The following is a 20191-nucleotide window of genomic DNA, read 5'->3' on the forward strand; positions in this document are numbered from 1 at the left end:
GACTTATAGAAGAAACAAGCAATCGAAAAGAAAAACTATTCATCAGATAAATCCTTAATGGTAATATTCATTAGTTGCAGCCCTAAGTCAGAAAGACAAACTCTTGCTTAAAGAGAGTAAAATAAATAAATTAAAAAAAAAATATTTGTCATATATATATATATATATATATATATATATATATATATATATATATATATATGTATATATATATATATATATATATATATATATGACAAATCAGGCTCCTGCTGCATTGATTTTGACCATTCTGTCCCATATTAGTCCCCAAACTTTCCAGAAGTGCAATGCTTAATCAGTTGAGTGCCCCTAACAACACATTATTCAACATAATTCAGCATAATTTTGAACTAAAAATTGTGTCCCTCAAAAAACAAACAAATAAGAAACATAAAAACACATAAAAGATGAATAAATAAGTATAAATAAGTGAATACATTGTATGGGGAAAAATGGGCACATTTGGCTTAAAACATCTACCATGTCCTATAGTAGAAAATATATCTGGGTTTTTAGATTGAGTTATTTATAGTCAGTATATATATATATATATATCAGCTGCTACTACAACATTGCAACCAGTCATGATGCATTTCGTGATACACTATAGGCAACAATCAAAAGCATTTTGACTTTTTCATAATGCAAAATGATCATGTCATATTTTTTTTTGTTATTGATAAAATAAGGGTACCTCAGCCTGGGATAAATTGTGTTACGTAGTTTTGGTATCCCGAAAAAGAGTCAGAGTGAAACCTCTCTCCTTTCCTTTGTTAAGGGATCATTTGTCTCAGGGTCAGTCACGTGGGGTCCAGGCAGCAAGTTTCCGTGTTTACAGACAGACTGGCTGGCGGCTGCTCGGTGTTCAGTTCTTTAGAGGATGGTGTGCAGTCATGGCCTTTTTAAAGACGCAAGAACTAACTAAAGAAAGGTTTGTGCTGCTTCTCCTGTTGTTAACATGACATTATTTCAGATAATTTCTGTGGGTTTAGTCCGAGCTCCGCAGTAGCAGCGGTGTGTTTTTCTCGACTGGATGAATGCCATTATAACGTCAGGCTGGGCCACTCAGCTAATGAGAGTTTCTCTGTCAGCTGTGGGATGCACTCTTGTTATTGAAGGCACATTGAGTGGTCTCGGCGAGGAGCAGGAATTTAGTATTGATAACGTAAAAAAGCCGTTATGAAATGTCCAATGTCTTCTCTATTTAATACCTAGTTAAATTCTATAATCTTAAAGGGGAACACCACCTAAATTAAGAATTCAAATATGGCATTTCCATGGCCTAGGAAAGTTCAAGCAATATGTGTGCATGAGCTACGCTCTCTCAAAGCCAAAAACCAGAGAAGTCTCAAACTTGTGATGTCATCAAGTATAAAGTCTGGATCTGGTCCATAGATGATGAATGTGAGAGTGATTTTGTGAATCCACAGAATGTTTGTTTGATTTTTTTTTTTTTATACCCGAGCATTCCCCTGGGTGCTCCCAGTGTCATCTATAACATCTTTCCAAATGCATTGTCTAAGTTCACTTATACACTTATATACACTTTATACTTGATGACATCACACATTTGAGTTTTAGCCCTCTAGTTTTTGGATTTGGAGTAGAGTTGTTCATGTGTTTGAACTGTCCTACCCCATAGGAATAACATGCATGAATGTTGAAAATAAGCGTAGTTTCCCTTTAAAGAAACTCCTCACAAGGCTATTTGTGACCTGACAAGAGCAACAATATTCACGTACCCCTGATGTATAACCACATAGCTATATATATCAACCAAAAGTGCACTGCGGGCCATGTAGTGGCCATTGTGAACGAATGGAAAAAGTAGTATCCTATTGAATCAGTCTTTGGTGAGTTACATATATATTCCAAATGTACCACAAGAGCCATCCCTTAAAAGTGTTTAAATGATGTTCAGCATGGCCCTGATCTGAAGTGAGGCATTGGATTTCCAGATGACTCGGTGCAGTTTGACGCAGAACTTTACTTAGCCAGGAAGAAGAGTTGAGGACAAACTATTTCAGCTGAAGTGAAGTGCCGTTTGCAGACAAGTGGTTAAATTGTCCATTGTTTTTTTTAGTATTAGTATATAGAGGTGCATATCAAAATAGATTAGATTAGCTTTTGCTTCAGTCACCACATAGAAATCGCCACTGATTCAATTCAATTCAATTTTATTCATAGTATCAAATCATAACAAGAGTTATCTCGAGACACTTTACAGATAGAGTAGGTCTAGACCATACTCTATATTTTACAAAGACCCAACAATTCCAGTAATTCCCCCAAGAGCAAGCATTTAGTGCGACAGTGGCGAGGAAAAAAACCTTGGACAGACCCAGGCTCTTGGTAGGTGGTGTCTGACGGTGTCTGTTGGGGGTGTGAGGAACAGGTGCAATAATAGTCACAATAAAGATAATGGAACTGTGACTAGAAATAGTAGTTGTAGTAGTTCATGGCGTAGCAGGGCACTGCAGGGCATAGCATGGCGTAGGATGTTATCTCTATGACGATACAGGATTCAATCTCACTTTTTCTCTACTAATACTGATTTTGGTACCTCAACTCTGATAAAAGAAACCGAGTCCCCTGAATGAAATGAACTGATAGTGATGACATTGCAATAATGACACTCTCAAAGAAACCGCAACTGCGTCTTATTCTCATAATTGTGACCATTCTGACTTCGGGGTCATGCTAACGTAGCACTCCCCATCTTCGTTGTAGAGATTTTGGAAACACAGCGCTGGCAGAACAACATCTATCAGAAGCTCCCTAAAGCTTTTCAAAAATGTGTTTTACTCATGGTTACTTCACTGTGCAGAATGATGTATGTCTGTGTTCTTGTTTTCACACTCATCTGCTGAAGGGGAAAGTTTCTCTGGGCTCACCTTCAGTCTGAGTTTAAGACGTGTACGTACAAGCACGATTTTGTGACATCACAACTAGTTTGGAAGCTAAATGGTCCAATATGCAACTTACACAAGTGTGATGTGGAAGCTTTAAGCCTCCAGTGCACATACTGTATATCGAGAGTGGACCTTTCAGTGACATAGGAGAGATCCAGCAGTTCAACTTTTAAAATGAAGAATAATAGCATATTTGTAGATTCTGCATATTGCTATGAGGGAGAAGCAGACATATTGTGGTGGTAACATCATGGCCAATACCCAATCTGGTAAATATGGTCAGTATTGGCAGCGATTCTGCTCCGGCGTTTCAGATCCATGCATCACTAATTTATGAAATAATACACACAATAGATCTTTTCTAAGCAGAAAAATGCCTCACTGGGACATTTTATTAACGTTTCATATCGAGTATTCTTCATGTGAATACAGGTTCTGCTGTAAAATATGAGCTAGAATGGAGGACATACTAAAACATGTATTTGTCATATCTATACAATGGGTTTCACCATCAATTTAAAAGCACCGGTTTAAAGATTGTTCTCCATGTGAGTATAAGACAAACTTCAAAAAGAGAATTTAAAAGCTTCCCATCAACTGTACTGCTCCGCCACAATGTATTAAGTTATTCTCTAAATATACTTACAATAGTTTACAATGTTCTTATAATGCCATTCTTGAGAAAGTCCAAGCTGGTTCTAGAGGTGTATACAGCTATGTAAAGGAAGGAAGTGAGCATGTCACACACTGAAAACCACATTACTGTTATGTGCAGTAATGTGGTTTGAAGGAGAAATATTTCACAGTGGAGAAAAAGTGGTGCTTTTGCATGATTCTTTGTGGAGAAACTCGGTTTTTATCAACTAATGGATTAGTCGATATGTATGATATAATATATATATATATATATATATATGATATAAAATCGTATGAGTGTTAAAGGAGAATTCCGGTCGATTCCAACACGTAGCTCTGTTGTTTTTAAATTTGGAGTGCTGTCAGTAGCAAGAAAAATGAAACCAATCGTTAGCTGCCTACACTGTGTTATCCTCCTGCTAAAACCTCCGCTTTAAACTTGTCTTTAGCCTCTTAACATGTTCAAAATGTCATTAAAAGTGCCTACCCATGTGAAGTGATTCTGAATCTGACTGCAGTAGATGTGAAAGAAATGCATAAAAGTTCTGCTAATTCAGCCCTGTTTAGTTCCGGTGTTGATACTGCAAGGAGTGCTTCAGGACCGTCTACAAACTACAACACCGAAAAGAGATGCAAACATATTTTCAAAAATAGACATATGCTTATTTTTTTAAAGTGCTGTAGTACAACTAGCAGGAGACAAGTTATAATTGAGGTAAGTTTGGAGACACTACCTTATTTAATCATTAAATGAATAGCCTACATATTTTTGTTATATCTCTTTTCTGTGTTGTAGACGGTCCATAAGCACTCAACTGCGGTCTCAACACCAGAACTAAACAGGGCTGAATTAGCAGAACTTTCATGCATTTCTTTCACATCTACTGCAGTCAGATTCACTGTGTTCACTCGGAAGGAATCACTTCACATGGGTAGGCACTTTTAATGACATTTTGAACATGTTAAGAGGCTAAGAACAAGTTTAAAACATGCCCTGTTTAAGCCTGTTTGGTGCTAATGCTAGTAGGAGGATAACACGGTGTAGGCAGCACCGATTGTTTTCGTTTTTCTTGCTACTGACAGCACTCCAAATTTACAAACAACAGAGCTACGTGTTGAAATCGACCGGAATTCTCCTTTAACCGACTATGAATTTCTTCAGTCGTGGTCAGCCCTAAAAATATATATATATATATATATATATATATATATATATATATATATATATATATATATATATACTTCTCATTATGCATACATACATAACTACATTCCTTTCAAATTCAGTCGCATTCATTTGCAATACAGTCTACACTTTTTTTAAATGTATTGTATAACTAGGCTATATTACTTCATTCATATTTTATTTTGTTTATATTTAGCCCTATATCTTAACTTGCACTATTTTTTTGTCTTAGATTCAGATTTCGCTGGTTGTGTGTTTTTCTTTGAGTTATTTAGTGAGCATTGTTGGAGGTGGCTGAGATCTAAGATGTTCATTGCCAATGACTACTTGTGTTGTTGTTGTGCACATGACCAATAAAGATCGTTGTGGGTTGACCCTGCCGTTTACACAATGTTCAACACACTGCAGGTCCCATTTTACAGTAGGTTTATGTTATCTCACTCTCCTCTATTGTTGTTTCCCCCTAGATTTTCTCTCCTGTTGCTGGATTTGGAGGAATATTATTTTGAACAGCACACTGCTTACCACGTGACCACCAGTTCAAAAAAGGAGAGGTAATTTAGATCGTCAACGACAATGCTTCATCTACAACTAGTAACATCATTCACTTCACTATATGTGACATACATACAGTATGACTATATGTGACTAGTAATAGCCAGACCTATCTCCACAGCGCTGTGGAGTAAGGTCTGGCTCCTCCACACATAGATTCTGGGATAGGAGAAAAAACGCTCTGGGTTGTTTGCATTTCTTTAAACCAATCACTATCGTCTTGGGCGGCGCTAAGCTCCGGACGCAGCAACCGTGGCTCTGCAGAATAGTCTCAGGAAGGAACTTGTTTTGGTGGAATATTTGCACCGCGCGTACAATATTACCTGAAGTTAACTGTTCACACAATGCGTGAGCTATTTAAATGATCTAATTTGCTCTTATATGGCCGTGTGTACTTTGTCCATAACAAATCCCCACCAGTCAGTCTCAAAACGTCCCAGTTAGAAAGTAAATGTAAACATATTCTTTGTAAATCTTTACAATCATCTCCCGAAAGAACCAAGCAGGCCTGCCTTGTTGCACGATCCGAATTTTCTTCAAAACCTGCCATTGTCAGCGTGTAGTTTAAGAACAGTAACACACAGAGAGCGAAAGGTGAGGTGAATACCCTGTAAATGTCGTTGATCCAGCCTAATATGTCACTACATGAATGTGGTTTCTCTGTGTATCCTCAGCATGGGTTCACCAGATTGTTTTTGTTTTAACCTTCCTGTCATAATGTGTGATAATCCTGATCACCATGTTGTGAAGACCCCCCCCTCGTTGTGTAAAAACCAGAATAAGTTGTAAACCCCTAGATATGCTTCTACTGATATTTATTCAAAGCCTTTACAGCTTGTGGCAGGTGTGTAAAGCCCCTGACACACTAACCCGACGGCCGACCGTTGGCAGAAAAGGCAGTCTGACTGATCAGTCGGCTCCCCGAGGTCCAAAAAGTGCCTCACAACACACCGAAGCGACGCCGACTTGAGCGTGTAATACGTCTTCATAACAGCAGGCGGTGCTAATCTGTATTGTCGCCCAAAAAATGAAAACCGGCAGCTGATTGGACGAACGCGTCACGTGGGTCTGGTTTCTCCGGAAATTCAAAGCCAGACTGTCATGGCGGCTTGTTCAGAATACGATCTCATATTGTACTAAAATAGTTCACCGAAACGTGTTTCTGAAACGAGAAATAGGCCATGCAGTTGCTGAATCTGTCTTCATTTCAGATCGACAAAGGTCAGTTTAAAAGATTTTCGTCAGATTTTGAGAGTTTTAGTCACGCTCATCCCGCTCATCATTTCTGACTTAGCACTCCACCAATCAGATTGGTCATGGAGTCCGACTGCCCGCCCTCCGACGCAACATGTCAGGTCGGCCAAAATGAAGGCTGACAGCTCCTCGGACGGACGACGGCACGGAACACACCGAACAGACTCGAGTCACTGACCTCGCCAGACTGTCCGACGGCCGATTATCGGGTTGGTGTGTCACTGCCTTTAGCTTGTAAGGAGCAGCTGTTCAAACACCATCTTATCCTGTTATAAAGACTTGAGCAAACAAACAAAAAAGTCACAAGCCTCTCACAACAACATTATTCAGACAATTTAGTTTTATTGTCCTATCAAAGGGGGCGGAATGTGTGTCCAGTAACGATAAGGGACAGATGTATGTGTAAAGATAACATGCGATATGAAGTTTACAGTGATATCGGTGTCTTTTGGTGGGGGCTGGTGGTTAACAGTGCTAACAGACTAACATGAGCTATTTTTCCTTCCAGAAAAGTTAGAGGCTCATTTAAGGTCTGTTCCAGATCTGCCATATTTGATCCAGACGATTTTTCAGAGCCAATTTTAAAGGTTTGTTTTAATACGATTTTATGTATAATATGTATTTTAACTCTTAATACCAGATACATTTCTTTTTTGACCAAACAGGGTTAAAAAAAAAAAAAAAAAAAAAAAATGAAGTTGCTATAAATTGGAAATATTAATATGAAAACCTTCACATAGGAATTATGACGGTAATGTTATATGGAAAGCTGAAGATATAAGAACCGACAGTATATATGCAATTTGAAAAAAGTAAAGCGTACTGAATTTCAAACTATTCATATAACATCCATGTTTTGCATTGTGTGCCTGTTTTACACTAGATGCAGTAACCATGGTTGTTGTAAATGATGGTGCATCATTATTTGTTGCCATTTCTGCAGATTCCTCTTCGAGACTGTAAGAAGATTGAGTTTGTGGAGAGCGAGAACAACCCTTTCGATGAGTGAGCGTGGTTTCATGTCTTCTCCTGTTTGTTGTTATTGTTTGTCAAACTGGTTTGGTAACTTCAAAATGCCGTGCAAAGGTTTACTATGCTTGGAAACCAGTTTTGAATCCACAAATAATTGAGCATACTGTATCTGATGTGATCCTCACACATTCAAGCAACCCCTGGGACTGTATCGTGGAAGACATACCCAGATGGTTTAGTTTGGAACGCATTTGATGTTTGTTATTCAATGTTGATAAGCAAAATCCCAAAATTCAATTGTCACTTGATTTCAGTGTTTCAATTTTGGATTTAGTTTTGGTTTCCCTTTTAAAAAAAAAGAAAAAAGAAAGAAGTAATGTATGTAAAGAAATTAACTATAGAAATGAACTACAGTGGTCTACAGGTTTTTGGTGTTTTAACTCGTTTGTTTTTTCCTCAAAGGCCGAGGCCATCTGTCATCTCTATTTTATGTGTACAGGTGAGTCATCTTTAAAATATAGATACCATTTATGTGAAATATTGATCTTCAAAGGTGCATCAGTCCTCATGGCTTGTTACATTGTAATACATGTTAATAGTTTGTTGCTTCATTTGTCTTTTGATTTATCCAGATTTCTTATCTTTAATTGTTCATGTATATTTTGTCATGACAGCTTTTAAAAAAACAAATGCCATTCTCACTTTAATTCCAGGTTATTTACATCAAAGAGAGCAATGTCATAGCGCCTTACAGAAATGAAAGGGTGAGTCAACTGAAACTCAACGGGGCTTCTCCTCTGATGGTTATATGCCTGGAGCTGTTGGCATAGACTTGACTGTGCTCTTCATGTGTCTGTCTGTTTGTAGAATTAAAATCCATTCATGCAAATCGGTCGTTTATCATGTAATAGTCTGCTTTAAATTTCCTCTGCTTGATAACATGAGGAGGGTAGAGCTTGATTTATGCTTCTGCGGAGGCTCTACGCAGAGCTTTCGCCGTAGCCTACTTAAGTGGCCTGAAGTTAGTACTTGTGCATTGGTGTGTGCGTCAATCTCAGCAGATGTGCATGGGGAGTGTGTGGTAGAGTGAGTGAGAGAGTGACGGCGATTAGCTTCGGAGCGAGTAGCGACTGTAGAGTCATAGTGAGAGAAACAGTGTCTCCCCTGCTTTTTCTGACCACGGTTGGAAATCTGTAGCAGGAAGAGTTAACCCTCTCCTTTATTTCACGTAGTTTATGGAGAAGGAGAACCAGGAAAAAAAGGGGGGGGGGGGGGGAATGCAACGCCGCGACGTGTAGTTCCATCTTTCTAGAGGTGCACGTCCGGGTCTTGCGTCTCATGTACGTAGCCCTGGCGGAGATTTTACGCAGAAGCATAAATCACACTTAAAGGTCATGTTGAGTTAAAATAGTGTGAAATACAATCAGTCACACTTGAGTTATCACAGCCTCAGATAAAATGTGAATTTGAGCCATTGGAGATGCAAATTCTCACAGTAAAACAGCAACATTTTAGCTATGACAACATTAAGATTTCGTAAAAAATTGTTGAAGACCCACAGAAGCATTTAACCAAACGATGAGTGCGGAAGAAGTTGTGCAGAGAAGTTGTGCTCCAAGATTTGCTCATGTATTCAAATGACGTCTCTCATCACTTTGGCAGGGGGCAAAGAAACTGACATTTCAGTTGGAAGGTTGGAGTAAAACCGAAGATGTCGTTCAAACATTACTCCAGGTGCGTAGCTACTCCCAAACAATAGTGGCTCCAAGATTAGGAGGTACATTTCCAGCCACTGGAGTCATGGGAGTTGGTGGTGTGTGTGTGTTTGTTTGTTTTAATAAACGGAGCTGTTAGATTGTTCTTGACTCAGGAAAACATGACATTTTGCTGCATTTGATTTACTGCTCCGGTATGTGTTGGTGTCGCTCTGCTCATTTAGACTGTGGTGAATTTTGCAGCTCCACAGGGCGTCCTGTCTGGAAAAGCTTGGAGACCAGACTGCAATGGTGAGTTAATCAGCGCTTAAAGTCCAAGCACACAGTGGGCCTCTAAAGCCTGAAAGATGATGAAATGACAAAAATCATCAGCATGAATGATCCGTTTTGCTTCTTGTACTTTATTCCACATAATCTTACTTCCTTCAAGTGCATGATTATTGTTTTAATTGTTAAGTGTTGGTAACCATCATATGATCATCAGTGGTCAAACATACCGTTCTTGTGCAATTCTAGATTGCAGCAAATTTACAATCACGACTGGCGAGGTCATCTTTTGACAAAAACTGGTATGTTGACTTGAGCACTTTGATTCACATTTAACTGTTTGTAAGATTGCAATTTTTAATGAAAAGTGCTGATTAAAGCGTTGAGTATTGCAGTATTAATAACATCTGAGTATGCAGCTGGATAAGACCATGTTTGGAATCTGATATAAAGCTTTCAGAGTGTCGCTGAGATGCCTCACATGGAGTGTGCAGTGGAGATGGTCATGCCTCTGGTGTGCAATCCAGGCCACGTCTGCATAACAGATGAAAGCCTCTACTTCCAGCCTCTCAATGGATATCCGGTGAGCCGCGACATCTGAGGGGACAAGCTGAGTTCCGTTATTGAGCTGAGTAATGATATTGTGTTTATACGACTTGTCATTTCAGGAACAGGTGATTCAAATCCAACTCCACAGAGTCAGGAGAATCTACAAAAGACGGCATGGACTAAGACCACTGGTGAGCACAGCTAGCCGGAGTAAGCAAATAAATAATGTGGTCAATATGGCTCTAATCGTTTCAAATCCCCATGTTTGTGTGCATGTCTCTCCTCATCCAGGGTCTTGAGGTGTTCTGTACCGAGAATGATTTCTGCTCCGACATCTACCTGAAGTTTTACAACACGGCCGACAGAGATGAAATCTACTACTACATCGCCAGTTTCTTGGGTGAGAAAGCTCAAAGCCAGTAGTGAATCTGTTACAGGGTGTCTTGAGTTCCTAAACAATCTTGTGTACAAAAGTATTGAAGAGTAAGTCTTATGGATGTATGTTTGTCTCTGTGTGCTGCTTTTCCTGCTTTTGAGACGGATGATACAAAACAGTTTTTTATTGATGGAATCTGTCTTTCATTTCAACCCTACTGGCCTTGAAAAGATCTATAGAAACTCTCCAACCATGATGCGAATATACACACAATGATGTAAGCAGGCTTTAAAAGGGGGGGGGGTTTACTCTCCCTTGATGGCCTACATGAGTATGAGCTCTCTGCATTGATCCGAAATATTGGCGTCAACCCTTAATGGTGAAACCCCGTAACACATGACTGACTTAACCCTGCTGTTTTCTTCCTCCTTGCACAGAGAACCACATGATGGAGCACACAGCAGAGAGTTATATGCTGCAGTGGCAGCGCGGCCATCTGAGCAACTACCAGTATCTCCTTCACCTCAACAACCTGGCTGACCGCAGCTGCAACGACCTCTCCCAGTATCCCATCTTCCCCTGGGTCATCGCTGACTACACCAGCGCACAGTTGGGTGGGTCAACAGAAAAAAAACAAAAAACACACAGATTAATTTACATACCGTGTTAGCTGCAGAGGCCCAGGTGATATGGGTCACTACACATCCAGCTTCTGGGATGCATTTACTGTACTTACCATCCAGTCGTCTTATAACGGAAATGATACTGAGATAGGGCTATAATCGGCCATATTAAACATGCATCAGTAGCTAATTGTTAGGACGTCGCCCTCCATTTCCCAGATATGACAAACGCTGCCACATTCAGGGACCTGAGCAAACCTGTGGGAGCCCTAAACAAAGAGCGGCTAGACCGACTGCTGGTGAGACTTGGCTGTTTTTGTGTTTTCTTTTAGATAGACAGTATAACCCACTGACTACGTCTATGGATTTTATTTACCTTGCTGTTGGGCAAAAACTGGATGTTTGCCAGATATTGTTTCTGTACTATCTGTAGTATCAGTAAACACAGAGTTGTCATGTTCACAGGCTCGCTACAGAGGCATGCCTGAACCTCGCTTCCTGTATGGCAGTCACTACTCATCACCAGGCTACGTCCTCTTCTACCTGGTCAGAGTCGGTATGTCACACGCTTCATCATTAAAGCTACAGCATGTATGGAAGCAGAGAGTGCACACAGCATACACTCAGTGTGTTTATGCACGGTCGACCTCTGCTCAACCACTGCGTCTGTCTTTGTCTGCGTGCTTGTCTGCACTGTAAGAATACTGTCACTGTTCACTAACACGTTCAACTCAAATGTTTTCTTTGTACCTCCAAAACTTTCCTTCAAAAACTACAATCACAACATGTTTTAGATGTAATACTATAGGTATTCTAATTGATCTTGCAGCCGCATTGTCAACGTCAGTCTATCTACAAACGATCAAACAAACACATAAAAATGCTAAATCAAATAGCCTCTTTCTTGGTTTCTTTTTTAATCTCTATGGAGCGCCTTTCACAACAGCTGTTAGCATGTTATACAACAGCAATCTAGAGACTGATTACAAATAAGAGGTGCATTTGTATTCTGGGTGTTAAAGTCTGTTGACATGTGGCTACAATTTCTGCTTCTACTGAAAGACAAAGCTAATATTTTGTTAATTGCTTACTGTCTTCTCCCCTGCAGCTCCAGAGCACATGCTGTGTCTCCAGAACGGCCGCTATGACCATGCAGATCGCATGTTTAACAGGTACATTATTTCTACTTCAAATTTGATAAACCATGAAATGATCATCACAGTCACAAATCAGTGATGCAGCGCAGATTTTTACTCTTGTATTGGTGTTGAAATAGTGACTGAAGATTTGGAATAACTTAACACTGAAAAAAATAAGAAACGATTAAGATATTTCTTCATACTGTACAATTAGATGATTGCTTTTTACACATGAATGTATATATTTATGAATATTATGGGGGCGGGGGGGATCAAATTGCAATACATGAAAAAGTGTTATTGCATTAAAGACTTTTTAAATAATATAATTAAAAAAAATAATTAAATGTAGTATTTTAATATTAATGAACATCCGTTACATTCAAGCCATTGCCAAATGAGTTTCTACAAAGCTAATTAAGACTATCAGCTCCACACAACTCTCTCTGTACTTCTCAGTATGGCTATGTTCAGAAGATTGTGTCATCCGGTGACTTTCCCGCGCAGAAGCTTGAGTGAAGATAATTACCTCTTCTGAAGAGTGCATCATGTTTTTTTAATCCTCCGTGTCCTCCTTGGCTACAAGCAACTGCGTGGAGGAGGGGTGGTGCGCGATCACGGAAGGCTTGTATCATGGGGATGCACCGACAGTGTTGTTAGAGATTAGTTACTTACTTAGAATTCCTTATCCGGGAGACAGAAACTATGCGCCGTAGCTTTAAAGAAAGTATGATCTTGCATGTTGGTAATTACTGACCTGCATTGATTTCTTACAGCATTTGTGATACATGGAAAAACTGCTTGGAGGGGGCAACTGACTTCAAAGAGGTAAAATATGACTCTACTGTACATTATGTCAGTTAGAAACCCCTGCCGTATTCACCAAAAACTTTCAAATCAGAGTTGTTCTGTTCACCAAAATGATTATGGTAATAGGTGTGAAATCATTCATATATCCGTGCATGCCATTTTAATTTTTACTGTTTTAATAGTTATTTGTTGTTCAGGCGCCTGAGTAGCTCACCTAGTAGAGCGCGGGCCCATATGCAGAGGCTCAGTCCTCGACGCAGTGGCCGCGGGTTTGATTCCTTCGCTGCATGTCATTCCCCTTCTCTCTCCACTTTCATGTATAAGCTGTCCTGTCACAAATAAAGGCCTAAAATGCCAAAAACAATCTTCACAATGGGGGGGGGGAGGGGTTGAGAATCTTAATGCAGAGACCAGATACTCCAACCATAACTGGGCATTATAGATTAGTCTGACACAAGCAATTAATCCATTCAGTCATTGATGAAGGCACTATCTGCTTGTACAGCGCAGCGCTTTTTGATGTGCAAGAACATGCACATGCTGTGCAGTCTTGATAAGGTTTCTGTAGGGAATGTGTTTAACGCCTTGTCTGTATGTCTTTCCGATTAATGCAGTTGATTCCAGAGTTTTATGGGGATGACTGTAGCTTCCTGGAAAATAAACGGAGTCTTGGTTTGGGCAGAAGGCAGAACGGAAGCTTAGTCGGGGATGTTGTTCTCCCAGCGTGGGCCTCAGGTAACGTCCTCCCATCTGACCATGGTATGCATGTAAACTTTGTTGGACCCAGGTGTCCTAGCCTCCCTCATCCCCACGCCAACATCCACCTGACAACACAATGTCAAACTCTACAGTCCCTGTGCTGTTTTTAACAATATTACTATTACTTTCAGTCCGTGTGCTGCTTCACATTTACTGTGTCCTGTTTGTCATGACTCCAGATACCAGGGACTTTCTTCAAAAGCACAAGACAGCACTGGAGAGTCAGTATGTGTCGGAGAACCTTCATGAGTGGATTGACCTGGTGTTTGGCTTCAAACAGAGAGGCAGTGAAGCTGTCGCAGCCCATAATGGTAAAATAACCGGCAGCTTTTTTTCAACATCAAGCCGACCAAAACTGGACAAAGACTCATATTTATCTCATTGTCTTTCAGTGTTTCACCCACTGACCTATGAAGGAGGCATCGACTGCGATAGGTATCGAAGAAAATCACTCACAAAATATCGATTGAGGCATTTTACATTACATCGTGGAACTAACTTTCGATTTCCATGAGAAGCATCGAGGACCCTGACCAGAGAATCGCCATGCTGACACAGATCCTGGAGTTCGGCCAGACGCCCAAACAGCTGTTCACCATCCCTCACCCTCAGAGGATCACACCGAGGTTTCACAACATAACTCGAAGCCCCAGCAGCAACTCACCAGTCAGTGACCTGTCTCCAGGTAGAATTGCAGAAACACAAATAGTTAAAAAAAAAAAATCAAAGCAACTTGTTAGCGAGGCGCCTCTTTCAAAGTTTAAGGGCATGTTATCGTTTTGGTGAAGTTCACAGTCATGTTGACCAATGGTGCCGATGATAATTTGTAGCTCTAAGTGGAGAAGACCAGTGGTCTGAGTGTTCTGTGCATGCAGCAGTTGCTTTGTGCAGTTTGGGAGGCAATTTGCATGATCCTCTTCTTCAGAAGCTGGGTGTATTACCATGCAATCCGTGAAGGGGCTTAATTTATAGACAAAAGTGTGACCAATCATGACATGCATTAAAGTGTGTCCAAACGGAGGTTTGTTTCAACTGACTTCTCTTAAATAATAAAAAATAAAATAATAATAATAAAAAAAAAAAAATAAAGTCATGTGGCCGGGTTGGCTCAGTGGGTAGAGCAGGCGCACATATAATTAGAGGTTTATGCCTCGACACAGAAGTCCAGGGTTGGAATCTGACCTGTGACGATTTCCTGCATGTCTTCCCCCTCTCTTCCCCCCTTTCTCCCCTAGCTGTCCTATCAATTAAGGCGAAAAAGCCCAAAAAATAATCTTTAAAAAATAAAGTCATAAATAATGTAATAATATGCTCATAACTGCTGATTTATTTAATTTATAGTGATGAATGAATAATAGTGCATTGGCATAAGCAGCATCCACCACAATCTGTCATTTTTGTTCACCACATGTCCCTACTGCAGTTATACGTATGTTCTTTTTGCAGCCTCTCAGAGTGAGGACTCCTCCTTTGAAGACCTGACCGAGGAGAGCAGGAAGTTAGCCTGGGCAAACATGGGAAATCTGAAACCACTCTCCAGCCACAAGATCCATAAAGAGTAAGTCGGGAGGCGTCCGGTCGGCTACAGTAATGTCAAAGTGCAAATATAATTGTGTTGCTGGTCCACACATAACTGAAATGAAAGCTCTGGTTCCAATTTGAGGAAGTGCATGCAAAGCTAGAAGGCAGCAGGCAGCTGCAGAAAAGAAAATAGTAACTTATTAAAATGTATTGTGATGACACTTCTAGAGGACAGGTGGTGCTTTAAAAACTTTAGAAAAATGAAAAAAAAAGAATCTGTAGAGCACTTACTGAAAAGTGTTTTTGTGTAATCTCAAAATGCCTATCACACACTGTACATTCTGTGATAGGAGAAAGAAACACTCTGGGTTGTTTAATTTTTTTTAATCTTCATTCTTTAATCCTCATGAGCGGTGCTAAATTCTGGATGCAGCGATGGTGGCTCTACAGAACGGTCTCTGGAAGGAACTTGTTTTGGTGGGACATTTGCACCCCGCAAAAGAAAACGCTATATATATTTAAATAAAGTTAACTGTTCACACAATACAGTGACGTGAGCTATTTAAATTAGCTGGATACATGGTTAAATGTAATTTGCTCTTACCAGTATGTCAGTGTGTGTATTTTGTCCATAACAAATCCCCACCAATCCCAGAAATATCCCAGTTAGGTAATAAATGCCATGAACATATTAATCATTCACTGAAAGAACCAAGCAGGCCTGCCTTATTGCACAATGTAGTTTTTTGCCATTTTCAGTGTGCAACGTTGCGCTCTGAGGTTGTTCTTGTGGTTTCCCGTAGTGAAAGGATTCGCCAGATGTCTGGCTTGCCAGGCTTATTCTGGCAATATACTTCTGTGGATCCAGACTAGTTTTTGTGTAACCAAGTCTCTCTGTTGAATGTGCAGGGCTGTGACGGGCATCGCTGTGACTCGAGATGGGGCAGCTATTTTCTCCACATCCCAAGGTCTGAAAATATCTGTACGTCTCAAATCTGAGACAAATATCAACTAGAGGTGCAAAAAGGATCAAAAGACAGGCACTGACTCTGTTAAGGAACTGCGGGTATAGTGTTACCTGAGATATTCTGATCTATTATGGTTACATATTTCACCCAATAACAATAGTTGTTGTTATTTTCTATAATGGTATGTATGTCATTATTATCATCAAGTAGCAAAAGTATATCACAGAGCAGTGTGTGTTGAGCCTCTTTATAGTCAGGCCTGTTTCATAATGCATTCATTTTAGTGCTATTGTGTGATGTCATTTTATGTGCTCAGCATGGCCACTTCTGCCTCTAGTGGCCCTCTGGGGTTCCTCTATTACTATAATGGTGCAAAGTGATGTCATCGCCATAAGAATCTCACACAGGAATAAGAAATCAGTTTTCCCGTCAGAAGCAGTAAGGTGTACAATTTTACAAGTAGAAATGGTGACCAAATTGCAGATTGGTTCTTAAAGCATTGATTAGTTCCTTCACTGTGGTGTTGTTCTCTCATTTCTGTATCACTCAGCCGTATCAATCTTTATTCCAGACTCAACACTTAAAATGTTTTCCAAAGAGTTAAAGGACTTCCAGAGAAGCATGTCCTTCTCTAACATGGTATGCAGCTGTATTTACTTTCCACTTCACCATCTCTCTAATCATTTCCAACTCTCTCTAAACAATAAACCACTTGGCTATTTTTCAGGCGCTATCGTCATGTTTGATGCTGGAAAATGGTAAAACTGTGGTGTGTTCTTCCTGGGACAACAATGTGTATGTATAGTATATACACGGACATGTGATTATCAAAATGATCTTCACGACTTCACACTGACCCACATGTTTCTCTTATTTCTCTTAGTTATTTCTACTCCATCCCATATGGCAGGCGGCAGGACACACTGATGGGGCATGATGATGCCGTCAGTGAAATGTGTTGGTTTGATGACCGGCTGTACACAGCATCCTGGGATTCCACCGTCAAGGTAAAAACTAGTACTTTAATAAGCCATGAATTTATGTCAGTGTCTGTGAAAAATCCTCATAGCACAACATTACATCATTGTTGACAGATGTGGTGCATGCATTAGTTTTTATTTGCTTTATCGGGGGTGTTGGTGTCTTATTGAGAGGTGAGCGTTGCAGATGATATTGTTATCTATATCCTAGGTGTGGCAGTGCGCTTCTGACAGCTCATCCAGGCACAAGAGATCCCAGTTTCAGTTACTGGCTGAGTTGGAACATGATGCTGGGGTGAGTGAGGAGGCTAACTCTCTATTTAAAGCGTGTACAGTTTATATTTAATTGACTTCACTCATACAGAGGTAATGGAACTTGATTGGGTCTGAGTACAGGCCGGCAGGATGCATGTTTAAATAAAAAAATGTCTTAAATTTAAAAAAACTGAGGATATCTTTTTTTTTTAATAGGGTGGGAAATGTTTATTTTCTCATATTCTGTGTAGTTGATAAGACTGTGTGCATGTAGTGTTAAATAATGGTAATGGTGTGCATGTTTCTAACAAATACACTTCAAAGGGTTTAATCCTCCTAAACACTAAATTACCTTAAAAAGATAAACATGTTTGTCAAACACTGAATAGTAGCAGCAGCACTCCAAACATACAAATCTGTGTTCCCTCACCTCTCGTACACTCGTGAACAGGTGAACACCATTGGTCTGAATCCAGCGGGGACTCTGCTGGCGTCTGGCTGTAAAGATGGGACCGTCACCATCTGGGACACCAGCAGCTATGGAACCCTGCAGCAGGTCCACTGCCACACCGGAACCATCCACCACATGGCCTTTAGTCCTGGTATGTGTCAAACCGGCAGCCAGTAGGACACTTAGTACTGGTCGGCATTTAGTGGCACACAGTTTAAAGTTCAGGAAAACCTTTATAGAGTCCAACCTAATGTCAAACCGGTAGGTTGTACGTGTAATTCACGGCACACCATCTGCCCTCACAAAAAGTGCCAGAGGTAAGGGGGCTTCTTGATTTGTTTATCAGAGCCTAAGTCCTAGAGACTGCCTTTCAGATGGTGCAATATACATTTTACCTTCAAGAGTCAGTACAGACCACAGAAACTGTCTCTTTAAGCACCTTATTGTTTTGCACCAACAAACTAACTTCAACACACTGCATTGAAATGGCCAGCACCAAATCTAAACTTGAGAAATGACATCACCATGACAAAGATCTGTGGCTCTGAGAGTGCATTTTAAAGATCTCAGCAAGCAAACAAATTAATCCTGTTTTGAAAGAGCAAAGATGGGCTCTGATACCTCCCAAATCAAGCCAACAACTGACCGTAAACACGGGAGTCACCTAGAAACCGTGGCTAAAGTAATGACTGAGATTTTAACATCCACAGATAGCCGACATGTCCTCAGTGTTGGTGCTGACTCCTGTATGAAGGTTCTTGACGTCCAGACGGGAATGGTGATCTCATCTGTGAAAGCTGAGGAGGAGCAGAGGTAAGATCACACCATCTGCACAACAGGAAAGGCAACATTTCACCCAAAGCAAGAGGTCACAGCAGTCGAAGCTCCTTACGAAGCCCGAGACTCGTATGTAATTGAGAGTTCATGTTATAAATCTTTGCCCTACATTGTACATGTGAGGGATAAGTACTGTACTGACATAGGTATTTAGGTCAAATATTCTCTACATATGCTGCAAGTCAAAAGGATTTAACATGTGTGGGTCCAGGTGTTTCTGCTGGGACGGGAACTCAGTGCTGTGTGGGGGACAGTCTGGCGACCTCCTGCTGTGGGACCTGCTCAGCAACACAGTCACCCAGCGGATCCCTGCACACTCAGGTACAGTACAGCTCGTCCACCCACATTCTACAGCCCACCTGGTTAAACGCCCATCTATGTGATTGCTTTGTTTGCTTATATTGAGTAACAATAATATTGCAGCTTTTTAAGTGTACTGTTCCAATTTTTCTAGGTGCTAATGCTACATGTACATAGCAGCTTTAAATAAAGATCACTGCAATATGATAAAGTACAAAAAGTAGGGTTTTTATGAACTTGAGTCTACTGTTCTTCCAAAAATAAATAGATTTGTATGATGCATAATATGTTCATTGTAAAAATGGTGTCTTTGCACAGGTGCTGTCACAGCCCTGTGGATGAGTGAGCTGTGCTCCACAGTGATCACAGGCGGGGAGGACAGACAGATCATCCTCTGGAAGCTCCAGAGTTAAAGAACTGTTTCTGCACAATCCATCTGCTGGGGAGATAAAGACTTCCAGTGCAATATACTGAACATTACCGGCCAAGTATCCTGCAGACTACATGACCCAACTATCTGACTTTGAACAGATACTTATTAAATAGTTATGAGGAGCTGAAACCGTACTGTAAATGTGCAGTATCACAGAGCAGTTGGTGACAACTAAAATCGCTCTCAAGTGTTCTCAATGCGAAACCCAACAAAAGTCACATACAGTCATGTTAGTTCATATAGCTATCTGCATATTGAGATAAAATGTCCAGAAGCAGTTTTGTGCATGAGAGCAGGAAGCTACAACAGTGTACATGCCTTATTTGTGGATATTTTTTTTCAAATGTATTATTTGTTTTTCATCATGTTATACAGCTTTTTTTAAATTGTTACTATAGCTTTATGTGCATTTTATTCTGTGAAGCGGACTCAAAAAGCTTTAGGCTGCTCAGGTATTGATTTATCCAAATAACATTGATCTCTAAAATTAATCTTTGCTGTCTCCTGTTTGTTACCATTTCCTTAGTCTATATTGACGGCGTTTAATTTCCAGGATTGCTCCGCTGCCGCCGGAAATTCTGCCGGATGTCCCCCATTTCAGCCGGATGTCCCTTACTGTCCGCTTTCTTTGTGTTGTAATTTTAAACTCCGGTGGATTTCTGAGGACTATGG

General features: G+C 40.3%; 1 protein-coding gene across 2 annotated transcripts; it reads left to right on the top strand.

Annotated features, from left to right (window-relative positions):
• The first annotated feature begins 816 nt into the window (after window positions 1–816).
• On the top strand, window positions 817–20006 carry nsmaf (neutral sphingomyelinase (N-SMase) activation associated factor). Of its 2 annotated transcripts, none has more exons than XM_031294630.2 (31): window positions 817–952; window positions 5223–5309; window positions 7073–7151; window positions 7508–7569; window positions 7999–8035; window positions 8250–8300; window positions 9199–9270; window positions 9495–9542; window positions 9768–9820; window positions 9972–10101; window positions 10187–10258; window positions 10359–10467; window positions 10881–11057; window positions 11286–11365; window positions 11532–11622; window positions 12175–12238; window positions 12982–13033; window positions 13630–13750; window positions 13954–14085; window positions 14167–14209; window positions 14293–14459; window positions 15221–15332; window positions 16205–16263; window positions 16835–16902; window positions 16991–17058; window positions 17147–17270; window positions 17455–17538; window positions 17950–18100; window positions 18660–18762; window positions 18998–19107; window positions 19405–20006. In XM_031294630.2, exons 1-31 carry the CDS (start codon window positions 915–917, stop codon window positions 19497–19499), a joined length of 2739 nt encoding a protein of 912 aa, XP_031150490.1. In that variant the 5' UTR covers window positions 817–914; the 3' UTR covers window positions 19500–20006. The 2 variants fall into 2 exon arrangements, with proteins under 2 accessions (XP_031150490.1, XP_031150491.1); XM_031294631.2 differs by having other exon boundaries at window positions 8005–8035.
• The last annotated feature ends 185 nt before the right edge of the window (window positions 20007–20191 follow it).

This window comes from Sander lucioperca, chromosome 1, assembly GCF_008315115.2.
Source record: "Sander lucioperca isolate FBNREF2018 chromosome 1, SLUC_FBN_1.2, whole genome shotgun sequence".
In the NCBI taxonomy this organism is placed as follows: domain Eukaryota; kingdom Metazoa; phylum Chordata; class Actinopteri; order Perciformes; family Percidae; genus Sander; species Sander lucioperca.

Coding starts and splice junctions, on each gene's coding strand:
- nsmaf (XM_031294630.2), top strand. CDS start 915: ATGGCCTTTTTAAAGACGCAAGAACTAACTAAAGAAAG. Junction 9,821..9,971: donor TCATCTTTTGACAAAAACTG/GTATGTTGACTT, acceptor TCTGATATAAAG/CTTTCAGAGTGTCGCTGAGA. Junction 16,903..16,990: donor GCATGTCCTTCTCTAACATG/GTATGCAGCTGT, acceptor GCTATTTTTCAG/GCGCTATCGTCATGTTTGAT.